The sequence below is a fragment of the Taudactylus pleione genome, unplaced genomic scaffold, assembly GCF_031769625.1.
Source record: "Taudactylus pleione unplaced genomic scaffold, aTauple2 ptg000270l, whole genome shotgun sequence".
Lineage (NCBI taxonomy): Eukaryota > Metazoa > Chordata > Amphibia > Anura > Myobatrachidae > Taudactylus > Taudactylus pleione.
Window position 1 is genome coordinate 9,581,342 of NW_028284672.1, and position 22,315 is coordinate 9,603,656.

General features: G+C 44.0%; 1 protein-coding gene across 2 annotated transcripts in view; it reads left to right on the plus strand.

The window, feature by feature from the left end:
- Positions 1 to 22,288, plus strand: part of LOC148513782 (uncharacterized) — a 53,506-nt gene extending 31,218 nt beyond the window's left edge. The window contains exons 1-4 of one of the 2 annotated variants that reach the window (XM_088481369.1): positions 14,729 to 14,821; positions 16,930 to 16,961; positions 18,095 to 18,120; positions 19,702 to 22,288. In XM_088481369.1, the coding sequence (XP_088337495.1) occupies positions 14,733 to 14,821; positions 16,930 to 16,961; positions 18,095 to 18,120; positions 19,702 to 20,043 (489 nt within the window). In that variant the 5' untranslated portion in view covers positions 14,729 to 14,732 and the 3' untranslated portion in view covers positions 20,044 to 22,288. Of the gene's footprint in view, positions 1 to 14,728; positions 14,822 to 16,929; positions 16,962 to 18,094; positions 18,121 to 19,701 lie in introns of those variants that run through there. The other variant, XM_088481370.1, reaches the window with a different exon arrangement.
- Positions 22,289 to 22,315: the final 27 nt, after the last annotated feature.

The window sequence follows — 22,315 nt, forward strand, 5'->3', positions numbered from 1 at the left end:
TAATGGCTTGTGATCCCTATTTATTATTTATTTATTACCAGATACTTATATAGCGCACACATATTCCGCAGCGCTTTACAAAGGAATATTTCTCCATTCACATCCGTCCCTGCCCCAGTGGAGCTTACAATCTATATTCCTTACCACATGTACACATACACACTAGGATAAATTTTTGTTGGGTGCGGGAGGAAACTGGAGTACCTGGGGGAAACCCACGCAAGCACAGAGATAATATATAAACTCCACACAGTTAAAGCCGTTGTGGGAATTGAACCCACAACCTCAGTGCTGTGAGGCAGTAATGCCATCTGTGCTGCCCGCTGGCCCCTATATATGGCTCATGTATTATATACACTGCACGTTGTATGAAGCAGACTATAGCTTCTAATTATGCCTTCTTCGTGGGCTGGCCACTCACTGTAAAATTTTATATTTGGACCTTCTCCTCTATAAATCTTGCTTTGCTCCTACTGATCTGCCAGGTCCCATCATCAGAAAATGCAGTATGTACCATGGTATGGAAAATCCATAGGACACCAGTAAAACCAGTTTGCGCAGAGCTAATCACATTACTTTAAAGGATGGCTTACAGTATGTGCCGCTTTTATTTTTTATATGCTCCATATGCCCTAAAGCAAGCATGGAGAACCTCAGGCCCGGGGACCGTATAAGGCCCCCGGAATCATTTGGTCTGGCCCTCTGAGCTTTTCTGCTAGCTTCCTCAATCTAACCTCATCAATCTATGGAGCAGTGCCGCCTAGAGCATCCTTAGGACGCTTCAGATGGTCACACCGCTGCCCTTACAGCTCCCCAGAGCATCCTCCGGATACTCCGGACATTGCAGTAAATGCTGGCAATTGTTGCCCCGCCCGTATGTGACATCACACAGAGGGGGAGTGGCCTGCACTGGGCCCGCGAATAGTGGTAAGGTGCCCATACACGGTGCTATGCACCGTGTAGGGCGACTGCCGATCCGTCGGCAGACGGATCGTGCTGTCACCGCCGGCAATCGTGCGGTCCCCACTGACTGCACGATATGCCGGCTCCCCCCTCCTCCATTTGAATGGGATTGTACATCGCATCCCAGATCAAATGGTTCTGCAGGAAGATCTGGGGATGTGATGTACGACCCCGCGGGAGCGCGCAGCACGATATCAGGTACGATATCGTGCCCATACATGGCATGATATAGCACCTATATCATGCTGATCCGTCAGATCAGCACGTATATCGTGCCGTGTATGGGGGCCTTTATATATATCAAAATGGCCCTCGGCAGAAGAAAGGTTTCCCACCCCTGCCCTAAAGGGATCTGATGAATGCAAGTCTGTATTTCAGTCACTCTGTCTGATCTGATAGAGAAACCCTTTCACTTAAAATGGCAACCTGCTGCAAAATAATGAAAGCACAAAATGGACACGTTTATGTCTAGATGCTTGTTATTCCATTTGTAGTAGTTAGATCAGTAAACATAATCTTTGATATAGAGAAATGGCAAATAATGAATTAGAATGCTCTTGAACTACCCTGTACTCTTATATTAATGTATTTGAAAACCACCAGAGATTGACAATTGCTCACTGACACAACTGGATACCGGGCCTGATTCACCACTGTACACAACTGCATATGCAATAGCGATTACGCACGCAGTTCAACTGTGATAGTATGCTAATTTATTGTGATCGCTATTCCCTCGCAGCACTACACAAGAATGCCCACTTTACTTACAACACATCCCTAATGTTTAGCAAGACTGCTAAACCATCGGTAACATCGAGTACCACCGCAGCCTTACGCACACTTGCACAAGCTCTGACCTTCCTCAGAAATTGCTAACAGCCACACACGCTATCAGGCCTCAGGCTGCGTAGGCCACCGCAGTGGATAATTTATGCACGCCACTGCAACGGCGTTGAAACGCACTGGCACGCTTGCTTTCTTCCAGACCCCCCGTCACCACCCCTCAACCGGCACTTCCTGCCAATCTCACTATGCAATGGGTCTTCATAGTCACTGCGATCGCAGTCCCGATCACAATAGCTAGTTTGCGCACACGCACTACGATGCATCCGCAGAACGCAACAATCGTCCGATTGCGTGCGTAATCGCAGTTGCGTGCAGTAGTGAATCAGGCCCACTGTCTACTAAATATATTGGGTTTTATTAAAGCTGTGGCTTCCGGTCAGGTTGGAGGTGAAAATGTAAAAAGGTGCTCGCAGTCAGTGTAGGGTCTGGTGGGTGTGCTTACACTGACTGCAAGTGCCGTTTTAAGATGAAGATGGCGCAATTGAGGAGGGTAGTCTTTAATGGAGAAAGCCTTATTAAAATGTCAGTATCGTGAAAAAGCCAGGAGGGGATTTCTTCTGCTTATTATATAGATCTATTATTCCCATTACTATGTAGGAAAGATGTTAAGCAAGTCTGTCACCTGTCACTGGGTCTAATGTTACTGAAAGGATCACTGAGAATAATAAAAATACAAAAGTACATTTATTCTTTGTTTGGTTTGGAGTTGGACGAATGAAGCGGATATAGATTTGTTTTAAGTCAGTCTGGTTTTCCCATCAGCATCATGGGGGTTGTTTAATGCCTAATTATAATATACTGCGGTTAGTTTATAAATGCTGCACTAGCTTCATCCCTATTAATGGCAAACCAGAGTGTGTTAATCAGTACGTTACTGTAGGTGCGGGATGTTTCCACTCTCAGATTACTTTACTTTAATCTAAGCCTCTTTCAGACTCATGATCCGGGAAATTGCTGTGTCTGTCAACCTGGCAACTTCCCGGGTCTCAGCCCGGCCCTGGTAAAGAGCAGACTTTGAGGGGAATTCAATTAGAGGCGAAGTTTTCGCCTGTCCGACCATTTGCTTCATTTGCCTGTTTCAGAGGCGAATTCATTCCGTGCTCGTCCCCGCTTTTCGCCTAATTCAATTGCAAAACAGGCGAAAATGGAAATAGGAGAATGCGGAACAGGCGAAAAAGATACACTAACAGGGAATCAATATAGATGTGTACTAATAGCCCTAATAAGACTATTTTGTAAATTTTGTAAATTGCTTGCTATTAGCGTCTTTGTAAAAGTGGTGAAGAATGGCATAAAGCTGTATTTTTTGGTGAAAATAAGTAGCCCCGTCATATTTGGGGTGCTTGAAAATGGGTGCTAGCATATTTTTATGTCTCTAAAGTGAACTTTTTAAAAACATGAAAAATTCACCTGCAATCCCAAAAACACCTGACCCATACTTGGGGACCCCCGAGAAGTCTATTTCGATACTGTTTATGTTTATCCCCCCACTTTTTAAATTTTCACCCCAAAAATGACATGTCTTTTTTGGGGTGGTCTTAGGTTTTTGTTTTTGTTGCAGATTTGTCCTTTGGGGGTGTCCCAAGGGTTCTGAGTCGTTTCCCCACATTTGCACCCCAAAATAAAGATTTTGCATTTCTTTTCACCTGCTATTGACTGGAGAATATTTTTTGGAGAATTGTTTCTGCTTAGGCGAAATTGTCCTGGAATTGAATTTGTCGAATTGTTTTTAGGCAACATTTTTGCAAAAAAACAGGCGAAAATGGCTTTCCGTCTCTAATTGAATATGACCCTATGTCTCGGACAGTTTGTATTCACACATAGCAAAAGCCTGGGTGGAATGTTTTGCTCTATTGTATGTGTGAAAGGGATATTATTGTTATTTTACTTACGCTATTGTCACGGTTACTAAATACATTGATATTTCTTTGCTTTACTATTATTGAGTTTTACACCAGCGTCTGTTTAGGTCCGTTGCCTTGGATACAACACAGTCCAGTTCTGTTTGTGCATTACTGTTGTATCCAAGGGGCGGTTTTGTGTTGTATACAAGGTCTATGAAAAGACTGTCTAGATTATATATAGGCTTTGATGAAAAACACATACACAAAATATATAATAATCAAGAGTATTATAAAAAAGATTTATAACAACAATATGTTTGCTTCATCTGCTCGTCCCAGTAGGTACTGTATGACATGTACATGTATGTACAGTATATAGAACACTGTGGACAATACTGTGCCAAGTGAGTACGGTATGTGACACTGCTGGGCGTACTGTGTGCTATAGCTGCTGGCCACAGTGGGTGTTATGTAAATACAGGCAGCATGGGGAATATTTTAGGGGAAATAGAAACCTTAGGGAAGCAGTCACATTACCAGGCCCATCACCACGACCCCGACCTCCTGGTACTAACTTTCACATTTAAATTCCTGCTGCAATTATCTGGGCTTAAGTAATTGATTTTAAAAACATCCTTCTCACAAAATCATTAAACTCCTGCAATAAGTTACCAAATTAAGTGGGAAGTTGAGGGGCAGAGCCCTGTGTATGGGTGGAAGGGGTCATGCTGGAAGTTTTGCTATGATTTTTGTTTTGTGTAAAATGTCCTGAAAAAGCTCCTTCATGCGGAAGTGATTCTATAAGACGGTCATTCTGCTCAGTGATCCAGACCACGAGACATTGTGAATTCCTGGCATCTCTGGGTATTAAGGACACTTTCTATCACATACTCGTGTATTTATTTCCTATGCAGCACTTTCAGTTGGGAATCTAGATAAATCATGGGAAAGGGCTGGTCAAATAAACCGGCAACTCGTTATCTCTAGCTGACCGTCAAGGCTTTGGAAAGTCCTGTCTGGATTATATACTGGACCAAATCATTCTTATTTCCATGTATAATTGAACAGGTCTCTTAAACTCCTTTTGAGCTCCCTATTGGTAGCCTGCCTGAGACCATAGATGGACCCATCTAACCTTGGGTGGACTGTTTAACAGCTGGTCACTATAGACACAAACATTCAAGGATGTATTTTAAAAAAAGTCCATTGGCAATGACATTATTGGGAGACCTCCCTGACACTCACCGTCGGTGACTCTGTGATTCAGACTCCGGATTAGAAAACAGTCTGCTTACCACATTTATCACAGTGTTTCAAATACAGCTATTGGTCGGGATGTACTAAAGCTGAAAATGCGGTAAAACCCCAGAAAACGTATGTACTAAGCACCGTCAGGTGGCGTTACCCAATAGAAGCCTATGGGTTTCTTACTGGGACGCTTACCCTGAGAGGGATCCGATCGGATCCCTCCCATCACCCCCCTCGGCCGGCATCCTTCTGCGCGTGCGCAGACGGACGCCAGAGGGACTTCTGAGTATTAAGGGGTCTAGTTACTAAGCAGTGTTAGGAGACATAGTGAAAAGTGATAAGTCTGTGATAAGGTGCCAGCCAATCAGCTCCCAACTGTCATCTCACAGGCTGTTTTTGAAAAATTACAGTTGGGAGCTGATTGGCTGGCACCTTATCACAGACTTATCACTTTTCACTCTGTCTCCTAACACTGCTTAGTAAGTAGACCCCTAAACCCGGAAGTCCCTCTGTCCGGAGCCATCACAAAGGACAGCTCTTATCGGGAGAGCTATCCTTTACGATGTAAATCGCATTTCTAGGTACATACCGCGGTAATCAACCGCTGTATGTAGCGGAAGAGAGGCGGGATGTACCGCATTGTGGAAGCGAGGCATAGTACATCCCACCCATTGTCTGCTAGATTCTATACATGGATTAGTGCCATAAGTTTTTTTTTTTTTTTTACTTTCCTGTTTTTCTTCCGTTACAATTGTCCTAGAGCTTCCTTGGGTGAAGAGTTCTGAACTTTCTCTGATTTTTCAGTATGATTTATACCCCTAATTCCAGCATTACGCCTTCATCTCTGTTTGTCGGGAGGCTTGCCACCTAGCAACAGCGGGTGAGTATAGGCAGCAAGTTTCCCAATGGTCCGATACTAGCAGGGAAAGTGAAACTTTTTGAATCAGTTTCCTGCCAGCCGAGCAGCAAAGCTGCGCATCTGTACAAGTGAGCGCAAGCGTGCATTGCAGTCACATGCACGCTCGCGCCCAGCTGCTTTGCTGCGACACGATTTTTCTTCAGTGCAGGAGATGGAGGACGCGGTGTCAGTTGCTCTGACTGATTCCCCGCACCTCTCTCCTGTTAAAGTGACAATGGACCCTAAAAGCTCACACAAAAGGAGAGTGGAGGTTTCCTCTTCCTCAACAGAGTTAATTATTAAGAGGACAAAATCCTCAAAAATTGTCTCGGGTACAGAGATCGAGTTTTGGGATTTCTTCTCGTGAAAATATGTAAAAAAAAAATATACTATTCCTTTCCAGCCATGCAGTCTCTCACACCCTTGATAAAGTCCCCAAGAGGGACGAAACGAGTTAGGTACTTCACACCCACCCCTGAATGATTTTATTTATACCTTAATTGTAAATCCCCGTTTGAGGGGTATTTTTCTGTACTACAATTTTTTCATTAAAATAGCTGTTTTATATATAACTGAGTTTAGTGTTACTGGTTGCACATATCTCACTCACAGACACACAGCAACCGAGGACGCAGAAAGGAGATGGACCAGCAGACATCTGATTCTTGGTAAGTAATTTTATTCTTGCCTAAAACTGCCACATAGGCCCTCATTCAGAGCCGTACGCTCTGAGCAGAGCGCACGCTCTGAATGAGGGCCGGGCTCCATTTTCATGGAGCGTCCTCCTGGACGCTCGTATAGCTGTGGGTCACCACCCACAGGCTATACGAGCGTGCATTGTGATGGTCGCGATGGTCGAGACCATCGCGACCATCGAATTTGCGAGCCGGAGCCTGCGGTTGAGGTTTTCAACCGCAAGCTCCGGAGTGATTTTGGCTCTATCAGAGCCAAAATCACTCCCACTGACATCACTAGTGATGTCAGTGGGCCGGCTTCTGACGGGAGGCGTTCCCGTGGGAACGCCCCCGTCAGGGAGGCACGCCCCCGGCACGCCCACCAAAGGCGTGCCGGGGGCGTGGGCCGGCTTCTGGGGGTCAGTGGGCCGGCTTCTGACGGGAGGCGTTCCCGTGGGAACGCCCCCGTCAGGGAGGCACGCCCCCGGCACGCCCACCAAAGGGGGCGTGCTGTCAATCAACATTGACAGCACGCCCCCTTTGATCGGACACAACGAGCAAAGGACTTTCCTTCGCTCGTCGCGTCTGGCGCATGCGCACGACGGAGCTCCCTCCGTCGTGCGCATGCTCAGTCCATAACATCGACCCACTTGCGAGCGGACAGCCGCTCGCGAGTGGGTCTGAATCAGGCCCATAGTGTCCAAAGCACTCTGATACTACGTTCCTTTCCGAGGTGGTGAGATCTGTGACGAAGGGGGTACCTGCAGTTTTTGGAATACGATTACATCTGCTTATACCACACCCTGCCTAAAGTTTTTGCCTACCTGATCTATTGATATCGGTTTTGTGCCACATCCTATGAGATTGACTTCCATATTGTGGCTTATCACACTTGCATTAGCGACTCGGTTACTTATCTGAGAATTGGATACTAATTTTCAACTCCCAGCCTCAAGTTATTGCCGACCTGGTTTTGTGCTTGTGTTTGTGCCTGTTATCATACACAGGAGGAGAGAGAGAGATCTACAGTCTATATACAAAGAAATATAGATACAATTTTCTGGGGATTCCAATTAGACATGAACTAAGACTTATTAGACGATTATTACGTTTACATATCTTGATACCACAGAGCGCTCCTCCGTATATTTTTTCTAAACTTGTTTGCATATAAGGAGGTTGGGACACTGCCTGAGAGAGCAGCTAGTGATTATATATCCACTTTCTATCTGTGAGCGCTGACTGCCTATTCTCTTGAAGTTCTCACAGGGAAGCCTGTTCAGGCAGACCACTGAATTTACTTGTTATTGCCCATAGCAGGAAGACAATTAAGGCCCATAGCAGGTTTACCTGATATATACCAGCTTTATTTGCTCTTGACGTAGACCCTTCGGTAAATGCCTTGCTGGGAGATAATATCACCCCTGACACCAATAATAAGACCTTACGTACAGATGTGTCAACATACATCTATCCTCCGTGCGCTACAAGTCGCGTTCCACATAACACATGAGTGTCGTGTGACTCGGTAGCGCTGAGCATGTTTTTAGTGTGACTTTTTACCTTCAAATGCATCTTATTTGCACAGCGGTGTGAATATAACGCACAATCAGCTTCTGCTGATTAAAATGATATGCAGCATGCCATGTAAAATGCTCAGTTACAGTGTCATACGCTGTGACACTGTAACATAGCATTTCGCATGGACAAGGCAGTTAGAGCAGCCCTCATTGTAGGGCACATATTTAGCTATATTAGTATTTACTTAGGCTCATTGGCCAACTAGGGCTGGTCTCTCAGACTTTGCTCCTAAAGCTATTTATTTTCCAAATTTTTCATTTGAGAACTTATTTGGACCTGAGTTTATTAATAAAGTCTGATCATATTATAAAGCTCAGAAGTCTTTTGCTGACCTCAAGCCTAAAAATCAAGAGGTTAGAAAAAAACAATTTCTCCAGGCGGGTGGAGCAGCCAGAGTTGGGGGCCCGACCCAGAACTTTCGATGGCTGCAGCAGAACCTAAGGAGGAGGTTTTGCATCCAGGTCTGAAGAACGCGGGACAAATCCCTCCAGCTCCAACTAATGCAGAGGATGAGCAGCCAGTGAGTACTCTTTCTCCCCATATCACTCTGTCACACTCCTTTCACAAATGGACACAGATAACCTTTGATGCATTGTTCTTGAAAACTGTTCAGTTTGACTTAAATCTGCCTTTAATCAGTTTTCCCCATCGGAAGCCCAACATACAAAAGAATTGCCGTTCGCATTTAGATGCCACATTATAGATGACCTGACTTCAAGGGAAGATACAAGTTGCAGACCCTGCCAGAAAGGGTTGGACAAGCCACATTTCCCCTATCTCAAAAAATTGGACAGCTCCTTTTGTCCATTCCTGAATGTAAAGGATTTGAACGGTTTTCAAAAGCACAAAAAGTTCTGTATGGAAGGTTGACAGGACCTTCCTTTTCTTCTTACCAGAGATTGTTACTGTATAAAGATAAATCTCAAGCATGCCTTCTATTCTGTTCCCATTCACCCGAATCACAGACACCTGTTACCGCTCAGGTGGAGAGATCAGCTGATCCAGTGGATGGTGATGGTTTCTGGCTTAGCAAACGCCCCTTATTCCTTTACAAGAGTAATGAAGGCAGCCATATCCCACATCCGTCAGCAGGGCATACATTGCCCGGTCTATTTAGATGACACCTTTCAGTCAGTTTGGACATAGACACTGAGAGCACACCGGAACATAATTCTGTCTCTGTCTCTTCTGGTTTTAACTCAGTTCTTGCCACAGCCACTCGGATTCAGTTTTAGGATTACTACTTCTCTCAGCATTCCTCCAGAGAAATGGTAGGGGTGCAGAGTACCCTTTCAGTCATTTTACACAGACAGACATTATCTTTCCGAGACCTGTAAGCTTTTCTGGGGAAGGTGGTGTCCCTCTCCCCTTATTTTCATCTGCCTCTACTTGTAGAGGACCTCAGAGATTCCTCATCTCATTGCTTCACAATAATTGCGATTAGTCAGACGTATGTTGCTTTGCCTATCATGTACTGTAGCTCAAGACATATGGAGCACCAAGGCCCTCATTCTATCTTCCTCAGTCCTCTCCCTAAATGTCAGATTCTTGATTATTCTTGATTTCTCTTTGTTTGTGTGTCAAACATTGGATATAAAATTGTTGTTATTATTAAATACTTTGTAATTAATATATTTTAAAATACAAATAAAAACATTTATATAAAAAAAAAAAAGTCAGATTCTTCCCTTTGGGGTTGGGGATCCATTTCTCAGGACACAACAGTCAGGGGAGAATGGTCTCCAGCAGAATCCCTCCTGCACAACGTCCTAGAACTGGAGACAGCGAAACCGGCTCTTCAGTCCTTGGTTCTCCCGTCCATTCACAATGCTCGGCTTCTTCATTGTCTGGACAATACAACGGCAATGTCCTATATCAAGAGGATGGGTCATAGCTAGTCCTTGTCACTGTGCAAGGAGGCGTTAGAAGTGTGCCACTGGGCGATGTAGAAATATATTCTTTCAAGTAGTCACGTTCCAGGAGAGACAGAACAACTGGCAGATTCGCTGTCCGGACGGAGTCTATCTTTGGACAGAGCATCTGTAAAAGACGTCTTTCAGAAAATAATTTTAGCTCTTGGTGCCCCAGTGGTAGATCACTTTGTCTCTCCTCTGAATGCCCAGACTCCTCGGTTTGTTTCCAGAGTCTGGATGAAGGGTGCTTGAAAAATGGAAGCTTTGTCTTTCCCTTGGTCGAACGTTCCATTAGCATACTCTTTTCCCCCACCGACTCTTATAACACAATCCTTACATGAAATAAGGAACAATCCGGTTCCCCGGATCATCCCGGTTTACCCAGTGTGGCCCTTCAAGATTTAGTTTCTCCTGATTACGCACCTCAGAAAAGGTCCCAAATTTTAGCTGGGATTCCCCGCAGATCGCTTCCTTGGCCCCCCAGATGTTCTGCAGAGACTTACTCGCTCCATTTGGATGGCAACATTGCCTGGTTGTTGTCATGCTTCCCTTTTGGCTAAATTCACAACAGCTCTTATTAACATTTCGTTAAGACCGGGCACTACTACTGTGTGGCATAATGTGTATAAGGAGTACTACTGTGTGGCATAAGTGAATGGGCTCTACTGTGTGGCGTAGCGTGAATAAGGGGCATTACTGTGTGGTGTAATGTAAAAAAGCGGCACTACTGTGTGACGAAATATGAATAAGGAACTACTGTGCGATGTAATGTGACTAAGGGACACTACTGTGCGGTGTAATGTGAGAACTGGAGCTAACAATCAGAGTTGTATCTAGAATGGGTTACAAGTTGTGCGGTGCACACGGTCCCCTGGGTCTACTTACCTGTCGGTAGTCTCCAGAGTGCTGCTCTTCAGTGCCATTCCCGGTGTCTCGCACATGTGCATTACTGCTATCCCCGGGAATAAGGCGCGGGCTCCATTTTCCCGGAGACTCGCACATGCGCAGTAGATTTTCACACCAAGCCAGATCTCTTGCGCTGCCAGAGAGGAGGGGGCCTGCACTAAATCTGCAGATGGGCCCTCTCCTCCCTTTAATAGCCCCTGCTGACAATCCTTATCCTAGGGAAATGCGTGTCATTCTGAACAGGCTGGGGCAGTTTTCCCTGTTATAGTATCACCAGCCCAGCGTGTCACGTGCTTTTATTAGACACATTTCACAACTTTCTTTTTCTGTGGGGGTTAAATGAAATGCATCCGACTCTCCATGAAGTGCAAAGTGTCTGCCATTCCCAAGCTCACTCTGTGACACTACTCACGGGATGTAGTCAGTATCCCTGCAGACAGGATACCAACGGTCTAAATACCGGCGCTGGAATCCTGACAGCTGGCATCCCGAAGATAAGTATGGGGGGTTAGGGGTGGGTTAGGCACTAAGGGATGAGGGTTTGGTTTAGGGTGCCGGGAGAGGGAGGTTAGGCACTATGGGGAGGTTAGGTTCAGGCATCGGGGAGAGAGAGTAGGGGTTAAGGGTAAGCATTAGGGAACTTACCTGTTAGTGCCGGGATTGTGACTGTCGGGATGCTGCTGTTGGTATTATACAGCCGGGATCCCGTACCCAACTCCTCCTCACTATGTGTAATTAAGTTACTAGGTAACACATTGAAAGACATTGAGCATGGCTGCTAAAACAGTCTAGCCGAAACTGAATGGACAAGAAAAATCCCCTACAGTACATTTGTAAGAACAGCACTGATTATTATTTTTTTTTTTTGAATGTCCCTAAAGAGCACCATATGTAATTTTATATTTGTTCTGACCAGGCAGTGCCTTATTAAGGGCAGGGTTTTTTTTGTAGTGCTCCTGACCTTCTACCCTGCTAATTGTATTAATCGGATAGAATTTCAGTGCGCCTTGCCCTAATTCCATACTTCAGAATGAATGATCGTCCTCCATTACTTTTTACTTTTAATTACCTGTAACATTTTAATTTTTTACAATACTTTCAAGTAAATATAATTGCACGGTAATCCTTCTACACTAATCTTTATTGGTAATTGATTGAGCAATTTATATTTTCTCAGCATTAGTACAGTAGCAGGCATGTGTGTTTGCCTTTCATTGGGGAGAGAGTTGGCAGCTATTAGGTGAATGTTGCAATTTAGTAGCTGAATGTTCTATTCCAAATTCAAATATTACTTATTTTTATGTCTTGTCTCATAATAAAACCCATAAAGAATACAAGTTTTGAGTAAATATACACGTTACATAAACAAGGAGATTTTTAATAATCAATTTTGACAGTAGAGGGCACCAGGGCACTTGTCATGCAAATGATTGTCTATGTAGAGCAGGGGTTCCCAACCACTGTCCTCAAGGCACACTCATACCCCTTTTACACCGGAGCTAAAACCCGGGTTTTTGAAGGGTTAACCCGGGCAGCTCCCTGGTGTAAAAGGGGAGAGAGTTGGATCGCCAGGTTGAGTGAGCCGGCAATCCAACCCAGGTAACTAGCAGGGTTTAACACAGGCGTAGCCCGTGAAACCCTGCTATGGGAACAGCGCACTCTGGGTCACGATGACCTGGAGTGCGCTGCTAGCCGGCCGATTGGTCCGGCTTCAGTGGCGCTTGGAGATGACGTCATCTCCAAGCGACCACTTTCACTCCGCAAAAGCCGGGTCTATGCAGACCCGACTGCGGTGTGAGCGGCGCTGACTCGGAAATATCCCGAGTCGGCGCCGGCAAAATTCCGGGTCTGATCCGGATAGGAACTTTGGCCCTCATTCAGAGCCACTCGCTAGCGGCAGTACGCTCGTTCCGAGCGATGTTCGCACATCTGCGCATGCGTACGGATCGTTATACGCATGCGCGAACCAGTCAGTGCGGCCGAAATTCATGTGCTCGCAATATAGCGAATGCCTGCTATTTTGAGTGACAGAATGAGGCGTATGTGGGTGGTAACAGGGGAAGGTGCTTGAAAATGGGGAGTGGAGATTCGAACGCAGGCGTGCTTAAAGGTCAAAACGGGCGTTTTATGGGTGTGCATAATTAATACAGCAGCGTCATTGACCACGTCACTGGGTTATTTTATAGCCAGAACTGCTCGCAAGATTGTGGTAGCAAAAACCAACCACAAGAATAGCGAGCAGTTCATACGCTGGTCGATGTACTCGATTAATCAAATAAATAGCGGACATGACGTATGGTGTGAGCGGCCAGGGGGCGTTTTTATCAAATAAACGAGCGTATGTTTTGCTCGCTCGTTCAGACTTAGAGGTGTGAACAGACTGCAATGTGCGAACGGATCATTTGAATAGCCACCCCTTGTTTTTGAACGAACGACCGCAAATAGCGAACGGCTCTGAATCAGGCCCTTTGTTCCAACTCCGGGTCAGATCCGGAATTTAGGTGGAAAAGGGGTATAACAGTCTAGGTTTTAGGGGTAGCCATAGTTGAGCACAGGTGACTTAATTAGTACCTTAGTTATTTTGATTAAACCATCTGTGCTTAAGCATGGATATCACTAAAACCTGGACTGTAAAGCTGGCCACACACTAGACCAACTTATATCCAACCAGCTTGTTGATTGGTTGGAATGAAAATCTGGTAACATAAGGGAGTAACTAATTATCACCAGTTTGCTCCTAAATACCAGAAAACAGATGAAAATGGTCGTTCAGACAAGTTTGTTAAATGTTTGATTTAAACTATTAGTTCAAACAACAGTTTTTGTCCATTTTCCAGCGTTTGGGAGCAAATTGCTGATTGTCAGTTAAGGCCCCCATACATCAGCAATCTGAAAACCACAATTGAACAATTTGAAGATTTCATTGCCCGATCTTAAGATTTCCCAATCGAGCAATCTGCGCCCATACACTACAGATCTTTTTCAGTGATTTGCAGATCGATTGCAGCAAACACAGATCTGTCAATCTTGAAAGGCCCATCATTTTGCTAGAAACGGTCTGCAAATCTGCTGATCATGTCCATACACTAGCAATCTACAGCCCCAATCGATCTGTGAAATCCAACATGTTGGACAATCTGATTAAACAATTCCAATCACTTTTTGGTTGCAATCTGCGATCTGTGAAGCCCATACATTGCAGATTTTTATACACAATCGATTGCAAATTGCACGATTGCTGCAATCCATCTCTGATGTATGGGGACCTTAACTCCCATACGTTACCAGATTTTCATTCCAACCAATCAACTAGTTGGCTGGTTGGACAAATAATCTTTAGATGTGTGGCCAGCTTTAGTGTGCCTTGAGGACGGAGGTTGGGAATCACTGATGTAGAGCAAGGGTTCTCAGCCCTAATCCTCTACCAACATTAAATTTTTTGTTGATTTCTTTAATCATGCATAGGTGAGTTAAGGCCCCCATACATCAGCAATTGATTGCAGCAATTGTGTCATTTACAATCAATTGAAAAAGGGAAAGATTTTTATACATAATCGATTGCAAATTGCACAATTGCTGCAATCAATTGCTGATGTATGGGGGCCTTAAATCTATTTAGCTGGGTGAGTAATTATCCCACCTGCAGAAATCCACAAAACACATTGAGAACCACTGTTGTAGAGGCCACGCCATCAAAGCTTTTACTTTCCTTTATTACAGTATTTTAGTAATGTATTCAGTCTGAACAAGCACCATACTTGCCTACTTTTGAAAATGACTTTGAGGGAGATTGCAGATGTTCAGTGTCCTCCGGCGTCAGCTCCTCCCCCCTCCATTATCAATGTCTGGCTAGGGAATGCTGGGAGCATCAGTCTTTCCCAGGGGAAGGCGTGCCCAGGAGACCTCTGGGCCAGTAGCAGCCACACTTGTGACTCCCTGCACCAGGTGAGTATGCCCGTGTCTTGACACAGTGAAGCTCAGGCCCCGTCCCCTTTGCCCATGGACTCGCGAAGTGCTGTGCGAATGCGGGGGATTCAGCCTACATTGCGGGGTGGGCGGAGCTTCCACCTTAATTCGGGAGACTCCCGTGAAATGTGGGAGGGTAGGCAACTCTGAAGCACTTGTAGTACCTTAGATTCTGTCTGTGGCAACAAGTGTGATAATTACTGATCAAGAAAAATAATCTCACCTGTGTGTGATTAAAGAAATGCTGAAAACATCATCTGTTGAGGGTACTTGGGTATTGTATTAGAAACCCTCATCATTGTTATTTGTATCACTACTGTAAGTTTTTTTTTTTTTTTTTCTTGTTTACTTGGTGTGTCTCAATAGCCAACATTGTATCTGGAAATGACAGCTTATGAAAAGGAATGCAACAATATGTGTTGGGCATGGAGATGTACTATACCTGCAGGACATTCATCTATGTATGTTGACACATTGCCAGTAGGCATTTTGGCAATGTCGACATAAATATCAACATTGTGTTGTCGAAATTCTGGTATGTCAACATCGTTCATTGTCGACTTTTTGACTACATGCCATTAAGTCACAGTAGTTAAATCTGCATTACCCCTGAATTACAGTACTTGGTAATTATACAAACCCCCTGCACCACCATTTAAAATGGTGAATGTAATAGTTTTTACAGTTCTGTGCAACAAAACTGGCAGCCATCAGAGCTCTGGCTAGTGGAAAGGGCACTTTAGTAAAAATATTGTATCTAGGTGGTAGCGCAGCAATAAGTAGGGATGGACATCGATGTTCGATGGTTTAACACTATCAATGTGTTTCTTGTGATGGTAGTATTTATCCTTTTCGATGGCAGCCACCATTGGAATGGTGTAGAGGCGATGACCATCCGATGTTAAACTCCAGCTCAATTCAACTGTGCAATGTCGATAACGGCCGCGGGTCACTATTGCGCATACACAAACATGGTTTTTGCGCATGTGCGAACCTTCGCAATGGATTTTTTTCAACAAATTGTTTCGATGCAATGGTTAATTACAATCGCATCGAAAGTTTCCGTGGCGGAAGCCCAGCCACTTTCCGATGTCCACCCTTAGCATTAAGGGGCTAATTGTAAGTTGGGAGCAAATTGAAAAAAAAAAAGTACCTTTTTGTACCTGGACCAAAGTATGTTGCACTGCAAGGGGTGCAAATATATTTCTTATTTTTGCATGCAAGGTAAATAAGGCTTCCATTGCATGTAGCCCACAATTGCTGGACAGTTTACTTATACACTGCAATTTAGATTTGAGTTTGGTCAAGTCCCTCTCACATCTAAATCTTTCTGCTCATTTTAAATTTCCAACACCTGCAGTGCAACATGGTTTTACCAAGGTGCAAAATTACTTGCTCATAACCCAGAATCCACCCTGAAGCTTCTCCTGTTCTCCTGGGCAGAATGAGCTGCCTTCTTAGCTGCGCTCCGCTTGTCAAATGGTCACAAGTAGGTAACCTCTTTTTTTTTTTTTTTAAATTGTCAGATATGCTACAACAGTGGTTCTCAAACACAGTCCTCAGGACCCCACACAGGTCACATTTTGCAGGTCACCCAGCAGGCGCACAGGTGTACTAATTACTCACTGACATATTTTAAAAGATCCACAGGTGGAGATAATTATTTCACTTGTGATTCTGTGAGGACACATGGAAAACATGCACTGTTTGGGGTCCTGAGGACCGAATTTGAGAACCTGTGTGCTACAATATCAATACAATAGTGCCAGTGACCTTGTCACTGGAAATCAGTTCTCCTCACATGCCACTAGAGGGCACATGGTTCCATAAAAAAAAAATCAATGACTATAGTTGGCCTTACTATTTATATTATATTTCACAATGATGACATTTCAAAAGAGACATCAATTAATTCAGTTAAATATTATTGAATATTGCTTTTTGCAGATATGTCAGTCTTTTATGTAAATTAAGGTTTGATTGTTGGTGCTGATGATGTCAGAGGATCACTGACAATATTAATATATTCACATTAAGCCGATTTATTTATTTTTTTACTTACTAAATAATGTTTCTTTTATTTTCAGAAAAATATTTAAAAGGAAAAATAAACACAAAAGTAAGTTGAAATTCAATTTGTATTATTGTGTTAATGTAGCCTTGATATGTGTATTAGTTGGACCACTGTTCATAAATAGCATGTTGTTTAAGTGGGATGCGGTCATAATACCGACCGCTGGGATTGTGGCGTTCAGAATGCCGATGCCGGAATCCTGATACTTGTCAGAATACAGTCACTGGCATTTCCACTGACGGGATCCCGAAGGTAAGTACTGGGGTTAGGAGGAGGGGGAGGTTAGGTTTAGGCAGTAGGGTTTAGGCTGCGGGGAGGGAGGGGTAGGATTAGGTTTATTTACCTGGAGGCATCGGGATTGTAACCTGGTTGGGATCCTGGCGTCGGAATTATGACCGCCGGAATCCTGTACCCATCCCGTTTAAACACATGAAGACACAGCCTGTTTAGAGCAAATCTTTAATAGTCATGGGTTGCTAACATGTAGCATTGTTATGTTGTTGTGTGCTGGTGGTCCTCTGGGTGTATAGGGGGGTACCCGCAAATATTAGGGATCCCCTTAATGTGTTCATTGCCTTAATCCTGGTCTGTCTTCACAAAATCTCCTGTATTCAGACAGACAGCATTTTGTGTTCAGTTACACTGTTGCTAAACTACATAAAAAAAAACATACATGTGAACAATTGGCCTTATGCTGGCCATACACGCTGCAATTATCGGGACGATCCGCCCGATATCGGCGGATCGCCGCGATAATTGTAGCGTGTGCGGGCGACCGAGGGTTAAATATTGCTCGGTCGGGCATGCTGGATTGTCCAGCATGCCCGTCCGATGCGATATTTACCCGGGAAACTGTCGGCCGCATCGGGTAGTGTATGCCCAGCGCGGCCGACAGACAGACATTTCCTGTGTTCCTTCCTACGGAAGGAACAGGGAAATGTCTCCTCCCCCGGGGGCGGAGCGCGGATGTCGGGCTATACACTGTGAGATTTCTCTCACAGTGTATGCCGGCGACATCTGCGGCTGGCAGGCAGCCAGATAAAATGTCTGTCGGTCTGACAGACATTTTATCTGGCAGTGTATGCCCAGCATTAGTAATGCATATAATCAAGCAGTGAGTAATTGTCTTCTATAAGGACAATTCTTTAAATTGGTACTTTTTTATATTTGTTTTCTAGGTTCGGGGAAGCGCCCATCAAATCATGTAAGTGTTAATGCAAGTAAATCCCTGTAATGTGCATCCAGTTTGAATTGTCGAATGATCACTACAAGTAAAGCAAAATGTGCCCCAAGGACACAAGTGGTCCTGTAATGAGGCAGGCTGGGGCAGTTTACATTCGGGATGTACAAGCCCTAAAAGAAATGTTTATGAAGTTTTAAGTAATATATACTGTACGTAAAACACCACTACTTGGCTTCACATTTTGAAAGTGATAAACAATTTGAGATTTCCCATATGTTGTAGATCTGGTCCTGTGATCTTGAATTAGCTGGGATACCCGGCATTGCCCGGGTTGAAGAAATGGACCTTGAAGTACAGATGCAGCCTTAATTTTTTACTTTGCAAACCAACATTGGAGACCATTGCATATGAAAATGTGCTTGGAGGAAATTAGTAACTGTCAGTGCAGGGGCAGTGTGACAGTTGATCCTCCAACTCACTGCAATTCCGTTGGAGCTCTGCCTGCCCCCCACTGGTACATATCAGCCTGTGCCTTCAGATCAGTGCAGTTTTAGGCACTGAAAGACATCCTGAGCTAACTTGCTTAAACAAAAATTTCAAATCAGAGACTCCACGGCCTACTTGGTGGGTTCCATGTAGACCTCTATGGTCCTGACGAGCTTCGAACATAGCCAGAATCCTAATCCTGTTCAAACTACATCACCATGCCAAATATGGTAGCGCTGGGTACAAAACTGTGACCATACATAAAGGACGGGATGTTGCGGCCGCCGGTCTCAATACCGACATCTGAATCCCGGCAAGGGCCTTAAGATAGACGTCAAAATACCGTCACCTATCTGAATCTCGATGCCGGAGCGAATGAGGCAAATCCGGGACGTCCTTAGCGTTAGCTGCGGGGGGGGGGGGGGTTTGGGTGTTAGGTTTAGAGAGCATAGCGGGGTTATGGTTAGGTTTAGGGGAGGAGGTTAGTGTTAGGCACCCCTAGAGGGGTTAGAGTTAGGCACCCCCCGGGGGGAGGTTAGGCACTAGAGGGGGGAGGTTAGGGTTAAGCACCACTAAGGGAGGGTTAGGGGGGGAGAGGGGGGGGGGGTTGGGTACTCACCTGCCCTGTTGGGATCTTCTCCCTTCGAGCTGCCAGTGTCGGGACTTCATACCCATTCCAAAGGACAGACAGATACACACTTGCTCGCTTATTATATTGATATACTGTGGTTTGTACTTGCCTGTCTGAATAAAATCCTGTACATAAGTACTACAATGTAGAAGCCAAAGGAAAACCATTGTAGTTGGGTCCTGCTGCAAGATTTTTACTTTAGAGGAAAAAGGGGAATGTTAGCAGCAGGCCCATATTTACAAAACACATTTATTCAAGCGTATTTTAAAATTTCCCCCATTGCAAGCCATTAAAGAAGTTAAAGCTCTGTATTACTCTATATTCTTATTTTCTTGAAAAAAGGCAGCACAAAAGTTAATAATAATTTCCAAATCCTCTTCCTACCAATTGCTGCTTATAATGCAGATGAGCTATTTTTATTTGCACATGTTGTAATAACAGTCTAGTATATTTTCCATCTAAACACTTATGCTCTTGTTCCACAGAATGCTCCTCCAGCAGGCCCAATGTACGACACAGTAGCAAGTTTCCCAGTTTATGCCATTCCGGACAAAAGCCGAAAATGCCAAATCAAAGTAGACGACAATGTGCAGTATGCGGAGGTAGAGGTTGTGCGTCCGTCACCGAAAAAATCCCAAAAGAAGCCAGCCATCTTGCCAAAGCCACAGCCGGAGACTGAGTATGCAACTCTAAACTTTCCTGCAGAGCAGAACTCGCCCACAAAGGTCACCGATGTCCATCCCAAAAGGCATGTCAATCAAGGCAATTCTTCTGGCCCACCCCGATTGCCACATAAATATAATTCTGGTAACGGCACCTTGGTGTAGAAGACTCGCATTGCTGCTAAGGAAACTGTTGGTTTCAAAAGGACAGAATGGCTTCGTTGCCAGCCGATGCAGTGGTTGGATTGTCTACCACCATCTGTAACCCCAAATGGTGTCCTGCTTCTTGTAATGACTAATAGACTAATCTGCCATCCATGTATTCTGTTGCACAATATTAATATCAGATTGAAACTATTTTCATCTCCATGTGGGAATTTGAAACACAGCTGAAAGACCATTTTTATTTTTTTTTATATCAAAAAATTACTTTAATTATATTATCTATGTGTTATATCTATGTGTATGTAGAACTTGACCTTCATTTGGTTTCGGTGTGATGAATTTCAGCTCACTAATCTCCTGCTGAGGAAAGGTTACCTATTTAAACCCGATTCATCAGTGCTGGGGAATACATATATTTTGCTCCTTCCATTATACAAAACAACATTTTAAAATGTCGAGAGCAAGTTTTTTTTTTTCTGTCACAGAGATTTTATTTTTTTTTGTGGTAAATTGCGTCGCCTCACCTGATATAATCATGAAAGGCATTGCACGCCATGCGAATTTGAAGCACTAAGGTCTCGGCAGTCTAAAGAAGCAATTAAAATGGAATTTTTCAGAATCTTATCTTACAAATATTGGGGATTTAAAATGTACTAGCTGATGTGCCCGGTTTCACCTCGGTAGACCTTAGATATTTACTATTCCCATTTTTTTCATCCCAGTTTAAGTTGTAGTTGTCCCTCTAGCTGTGGTGGGACAGGATGGTGAAGTTCTCCCAATTGTCCACTACGTGCCTCATAATTACCTCGCGCACCTCCCTAGCCATTAGCTGAGTGTCATACATGAGATAGGAGAGGGACCAGGGAAGGGCAGCCTTTGTCTCCTGTGATGGGGACAATGGTGTGAGGCGCCATCTTCCCATTAACACTCAAAAACTCAATTGCCATGTTCGCATTCCAAATCGCATATTAATTGAAGTACCATATCACAATCCAAATTAAAGTAGGTTTTCAATATCCAAATACATAACAAGTGAATTTTCAAAAAGAAAAAACCTAGTCAAAGTGTAAAGCTGTGTACACATTAGACGATATTTCACCCGATCCGACATATCGTCAAAATCGGCTAATGTGTACCCACTATGTTGGGCCATGCGCGCTTTCGTTTGGTCAAGTCGGCCCTACATGCAGCTCAGTGTGACAATGCAACTGATGACCCTATGCAGCGGGCACCAGATCATTTAATGTGTACCGGGCCACCCGATATATGTCGCCAGTGCCGTCTGATTGCTGGGTACACACATCGTTTAGTGTGTACCCAGCTCCTTAGCAGTGGCGGCTCCATGGGTGGGGTTGCAGCTCTGTGGGGGCAGCCACACCAATTACCAAACATCACTGGCAGTTGGTGCCATGTTAGTCACGCAGCACTTGGGCCATGTTACTTTCTCACCTCAGTCAAGAGGAAACACTACCCCTTTTCAGTGCCTTAGGAGTTGAATTTTTAAAAATCCCTGTTATGATATACAATGTGTTCCATGAGGAAATTACGCACATTTGATCGTGAAATAATATAATGCCATATCTATGTATATTTTATATGGCACTTATCCCTGAATTTAAAAGTGGAGTTAATGTTTATTAAAGCACAGATTATGTGTGCGCACATAGGTTTCATTGTGCGCACGTGGCCTCTGGTTCGCCTTCCATATACATAGAAGTGCACCAACATTCTGGTTTTGGGTACGTCCTCAGGTATTCCATCGGTGCCTAATGTAGGATTGGAATAGAAAAGCACATGGAAGAAAGGATGAAGACATTACTTCATAGTCCTGCCCATTGTCACTTTAGTATCATCTTCTTCATAATTTCTTCTAGAAAAAAGGTGGGGCAATAGGGCTGTCTTTATCATGTAGCAGTAATGTCTTTAAAAAAATAAAGTATACAGTATATATATGTTTATGTTTTGGTCATTACAGAGACCTTATTAATGGCAAAATCACATCGCAGATCAGCATCAGGTCCCTGTTCGAATCTAACATTGGCTGATTTATGGATTAGTGTATGTGAATAATGTGTGTGTATATATTTGTGCTTGTCTCAGATATCACTGATAAGTTTTTAACCCCATCTTGTATTGATGCTATTGTGTGCATTTGCAAGAAAACTGTAAATAACCGTTATTGGAGTCAAATGCTGTGGTGGATTGAAGTCCAGACGTAACCGAAGATCATCAGAGCATTTAAATAAAGTTGATCTAATATGATTGTGAATCG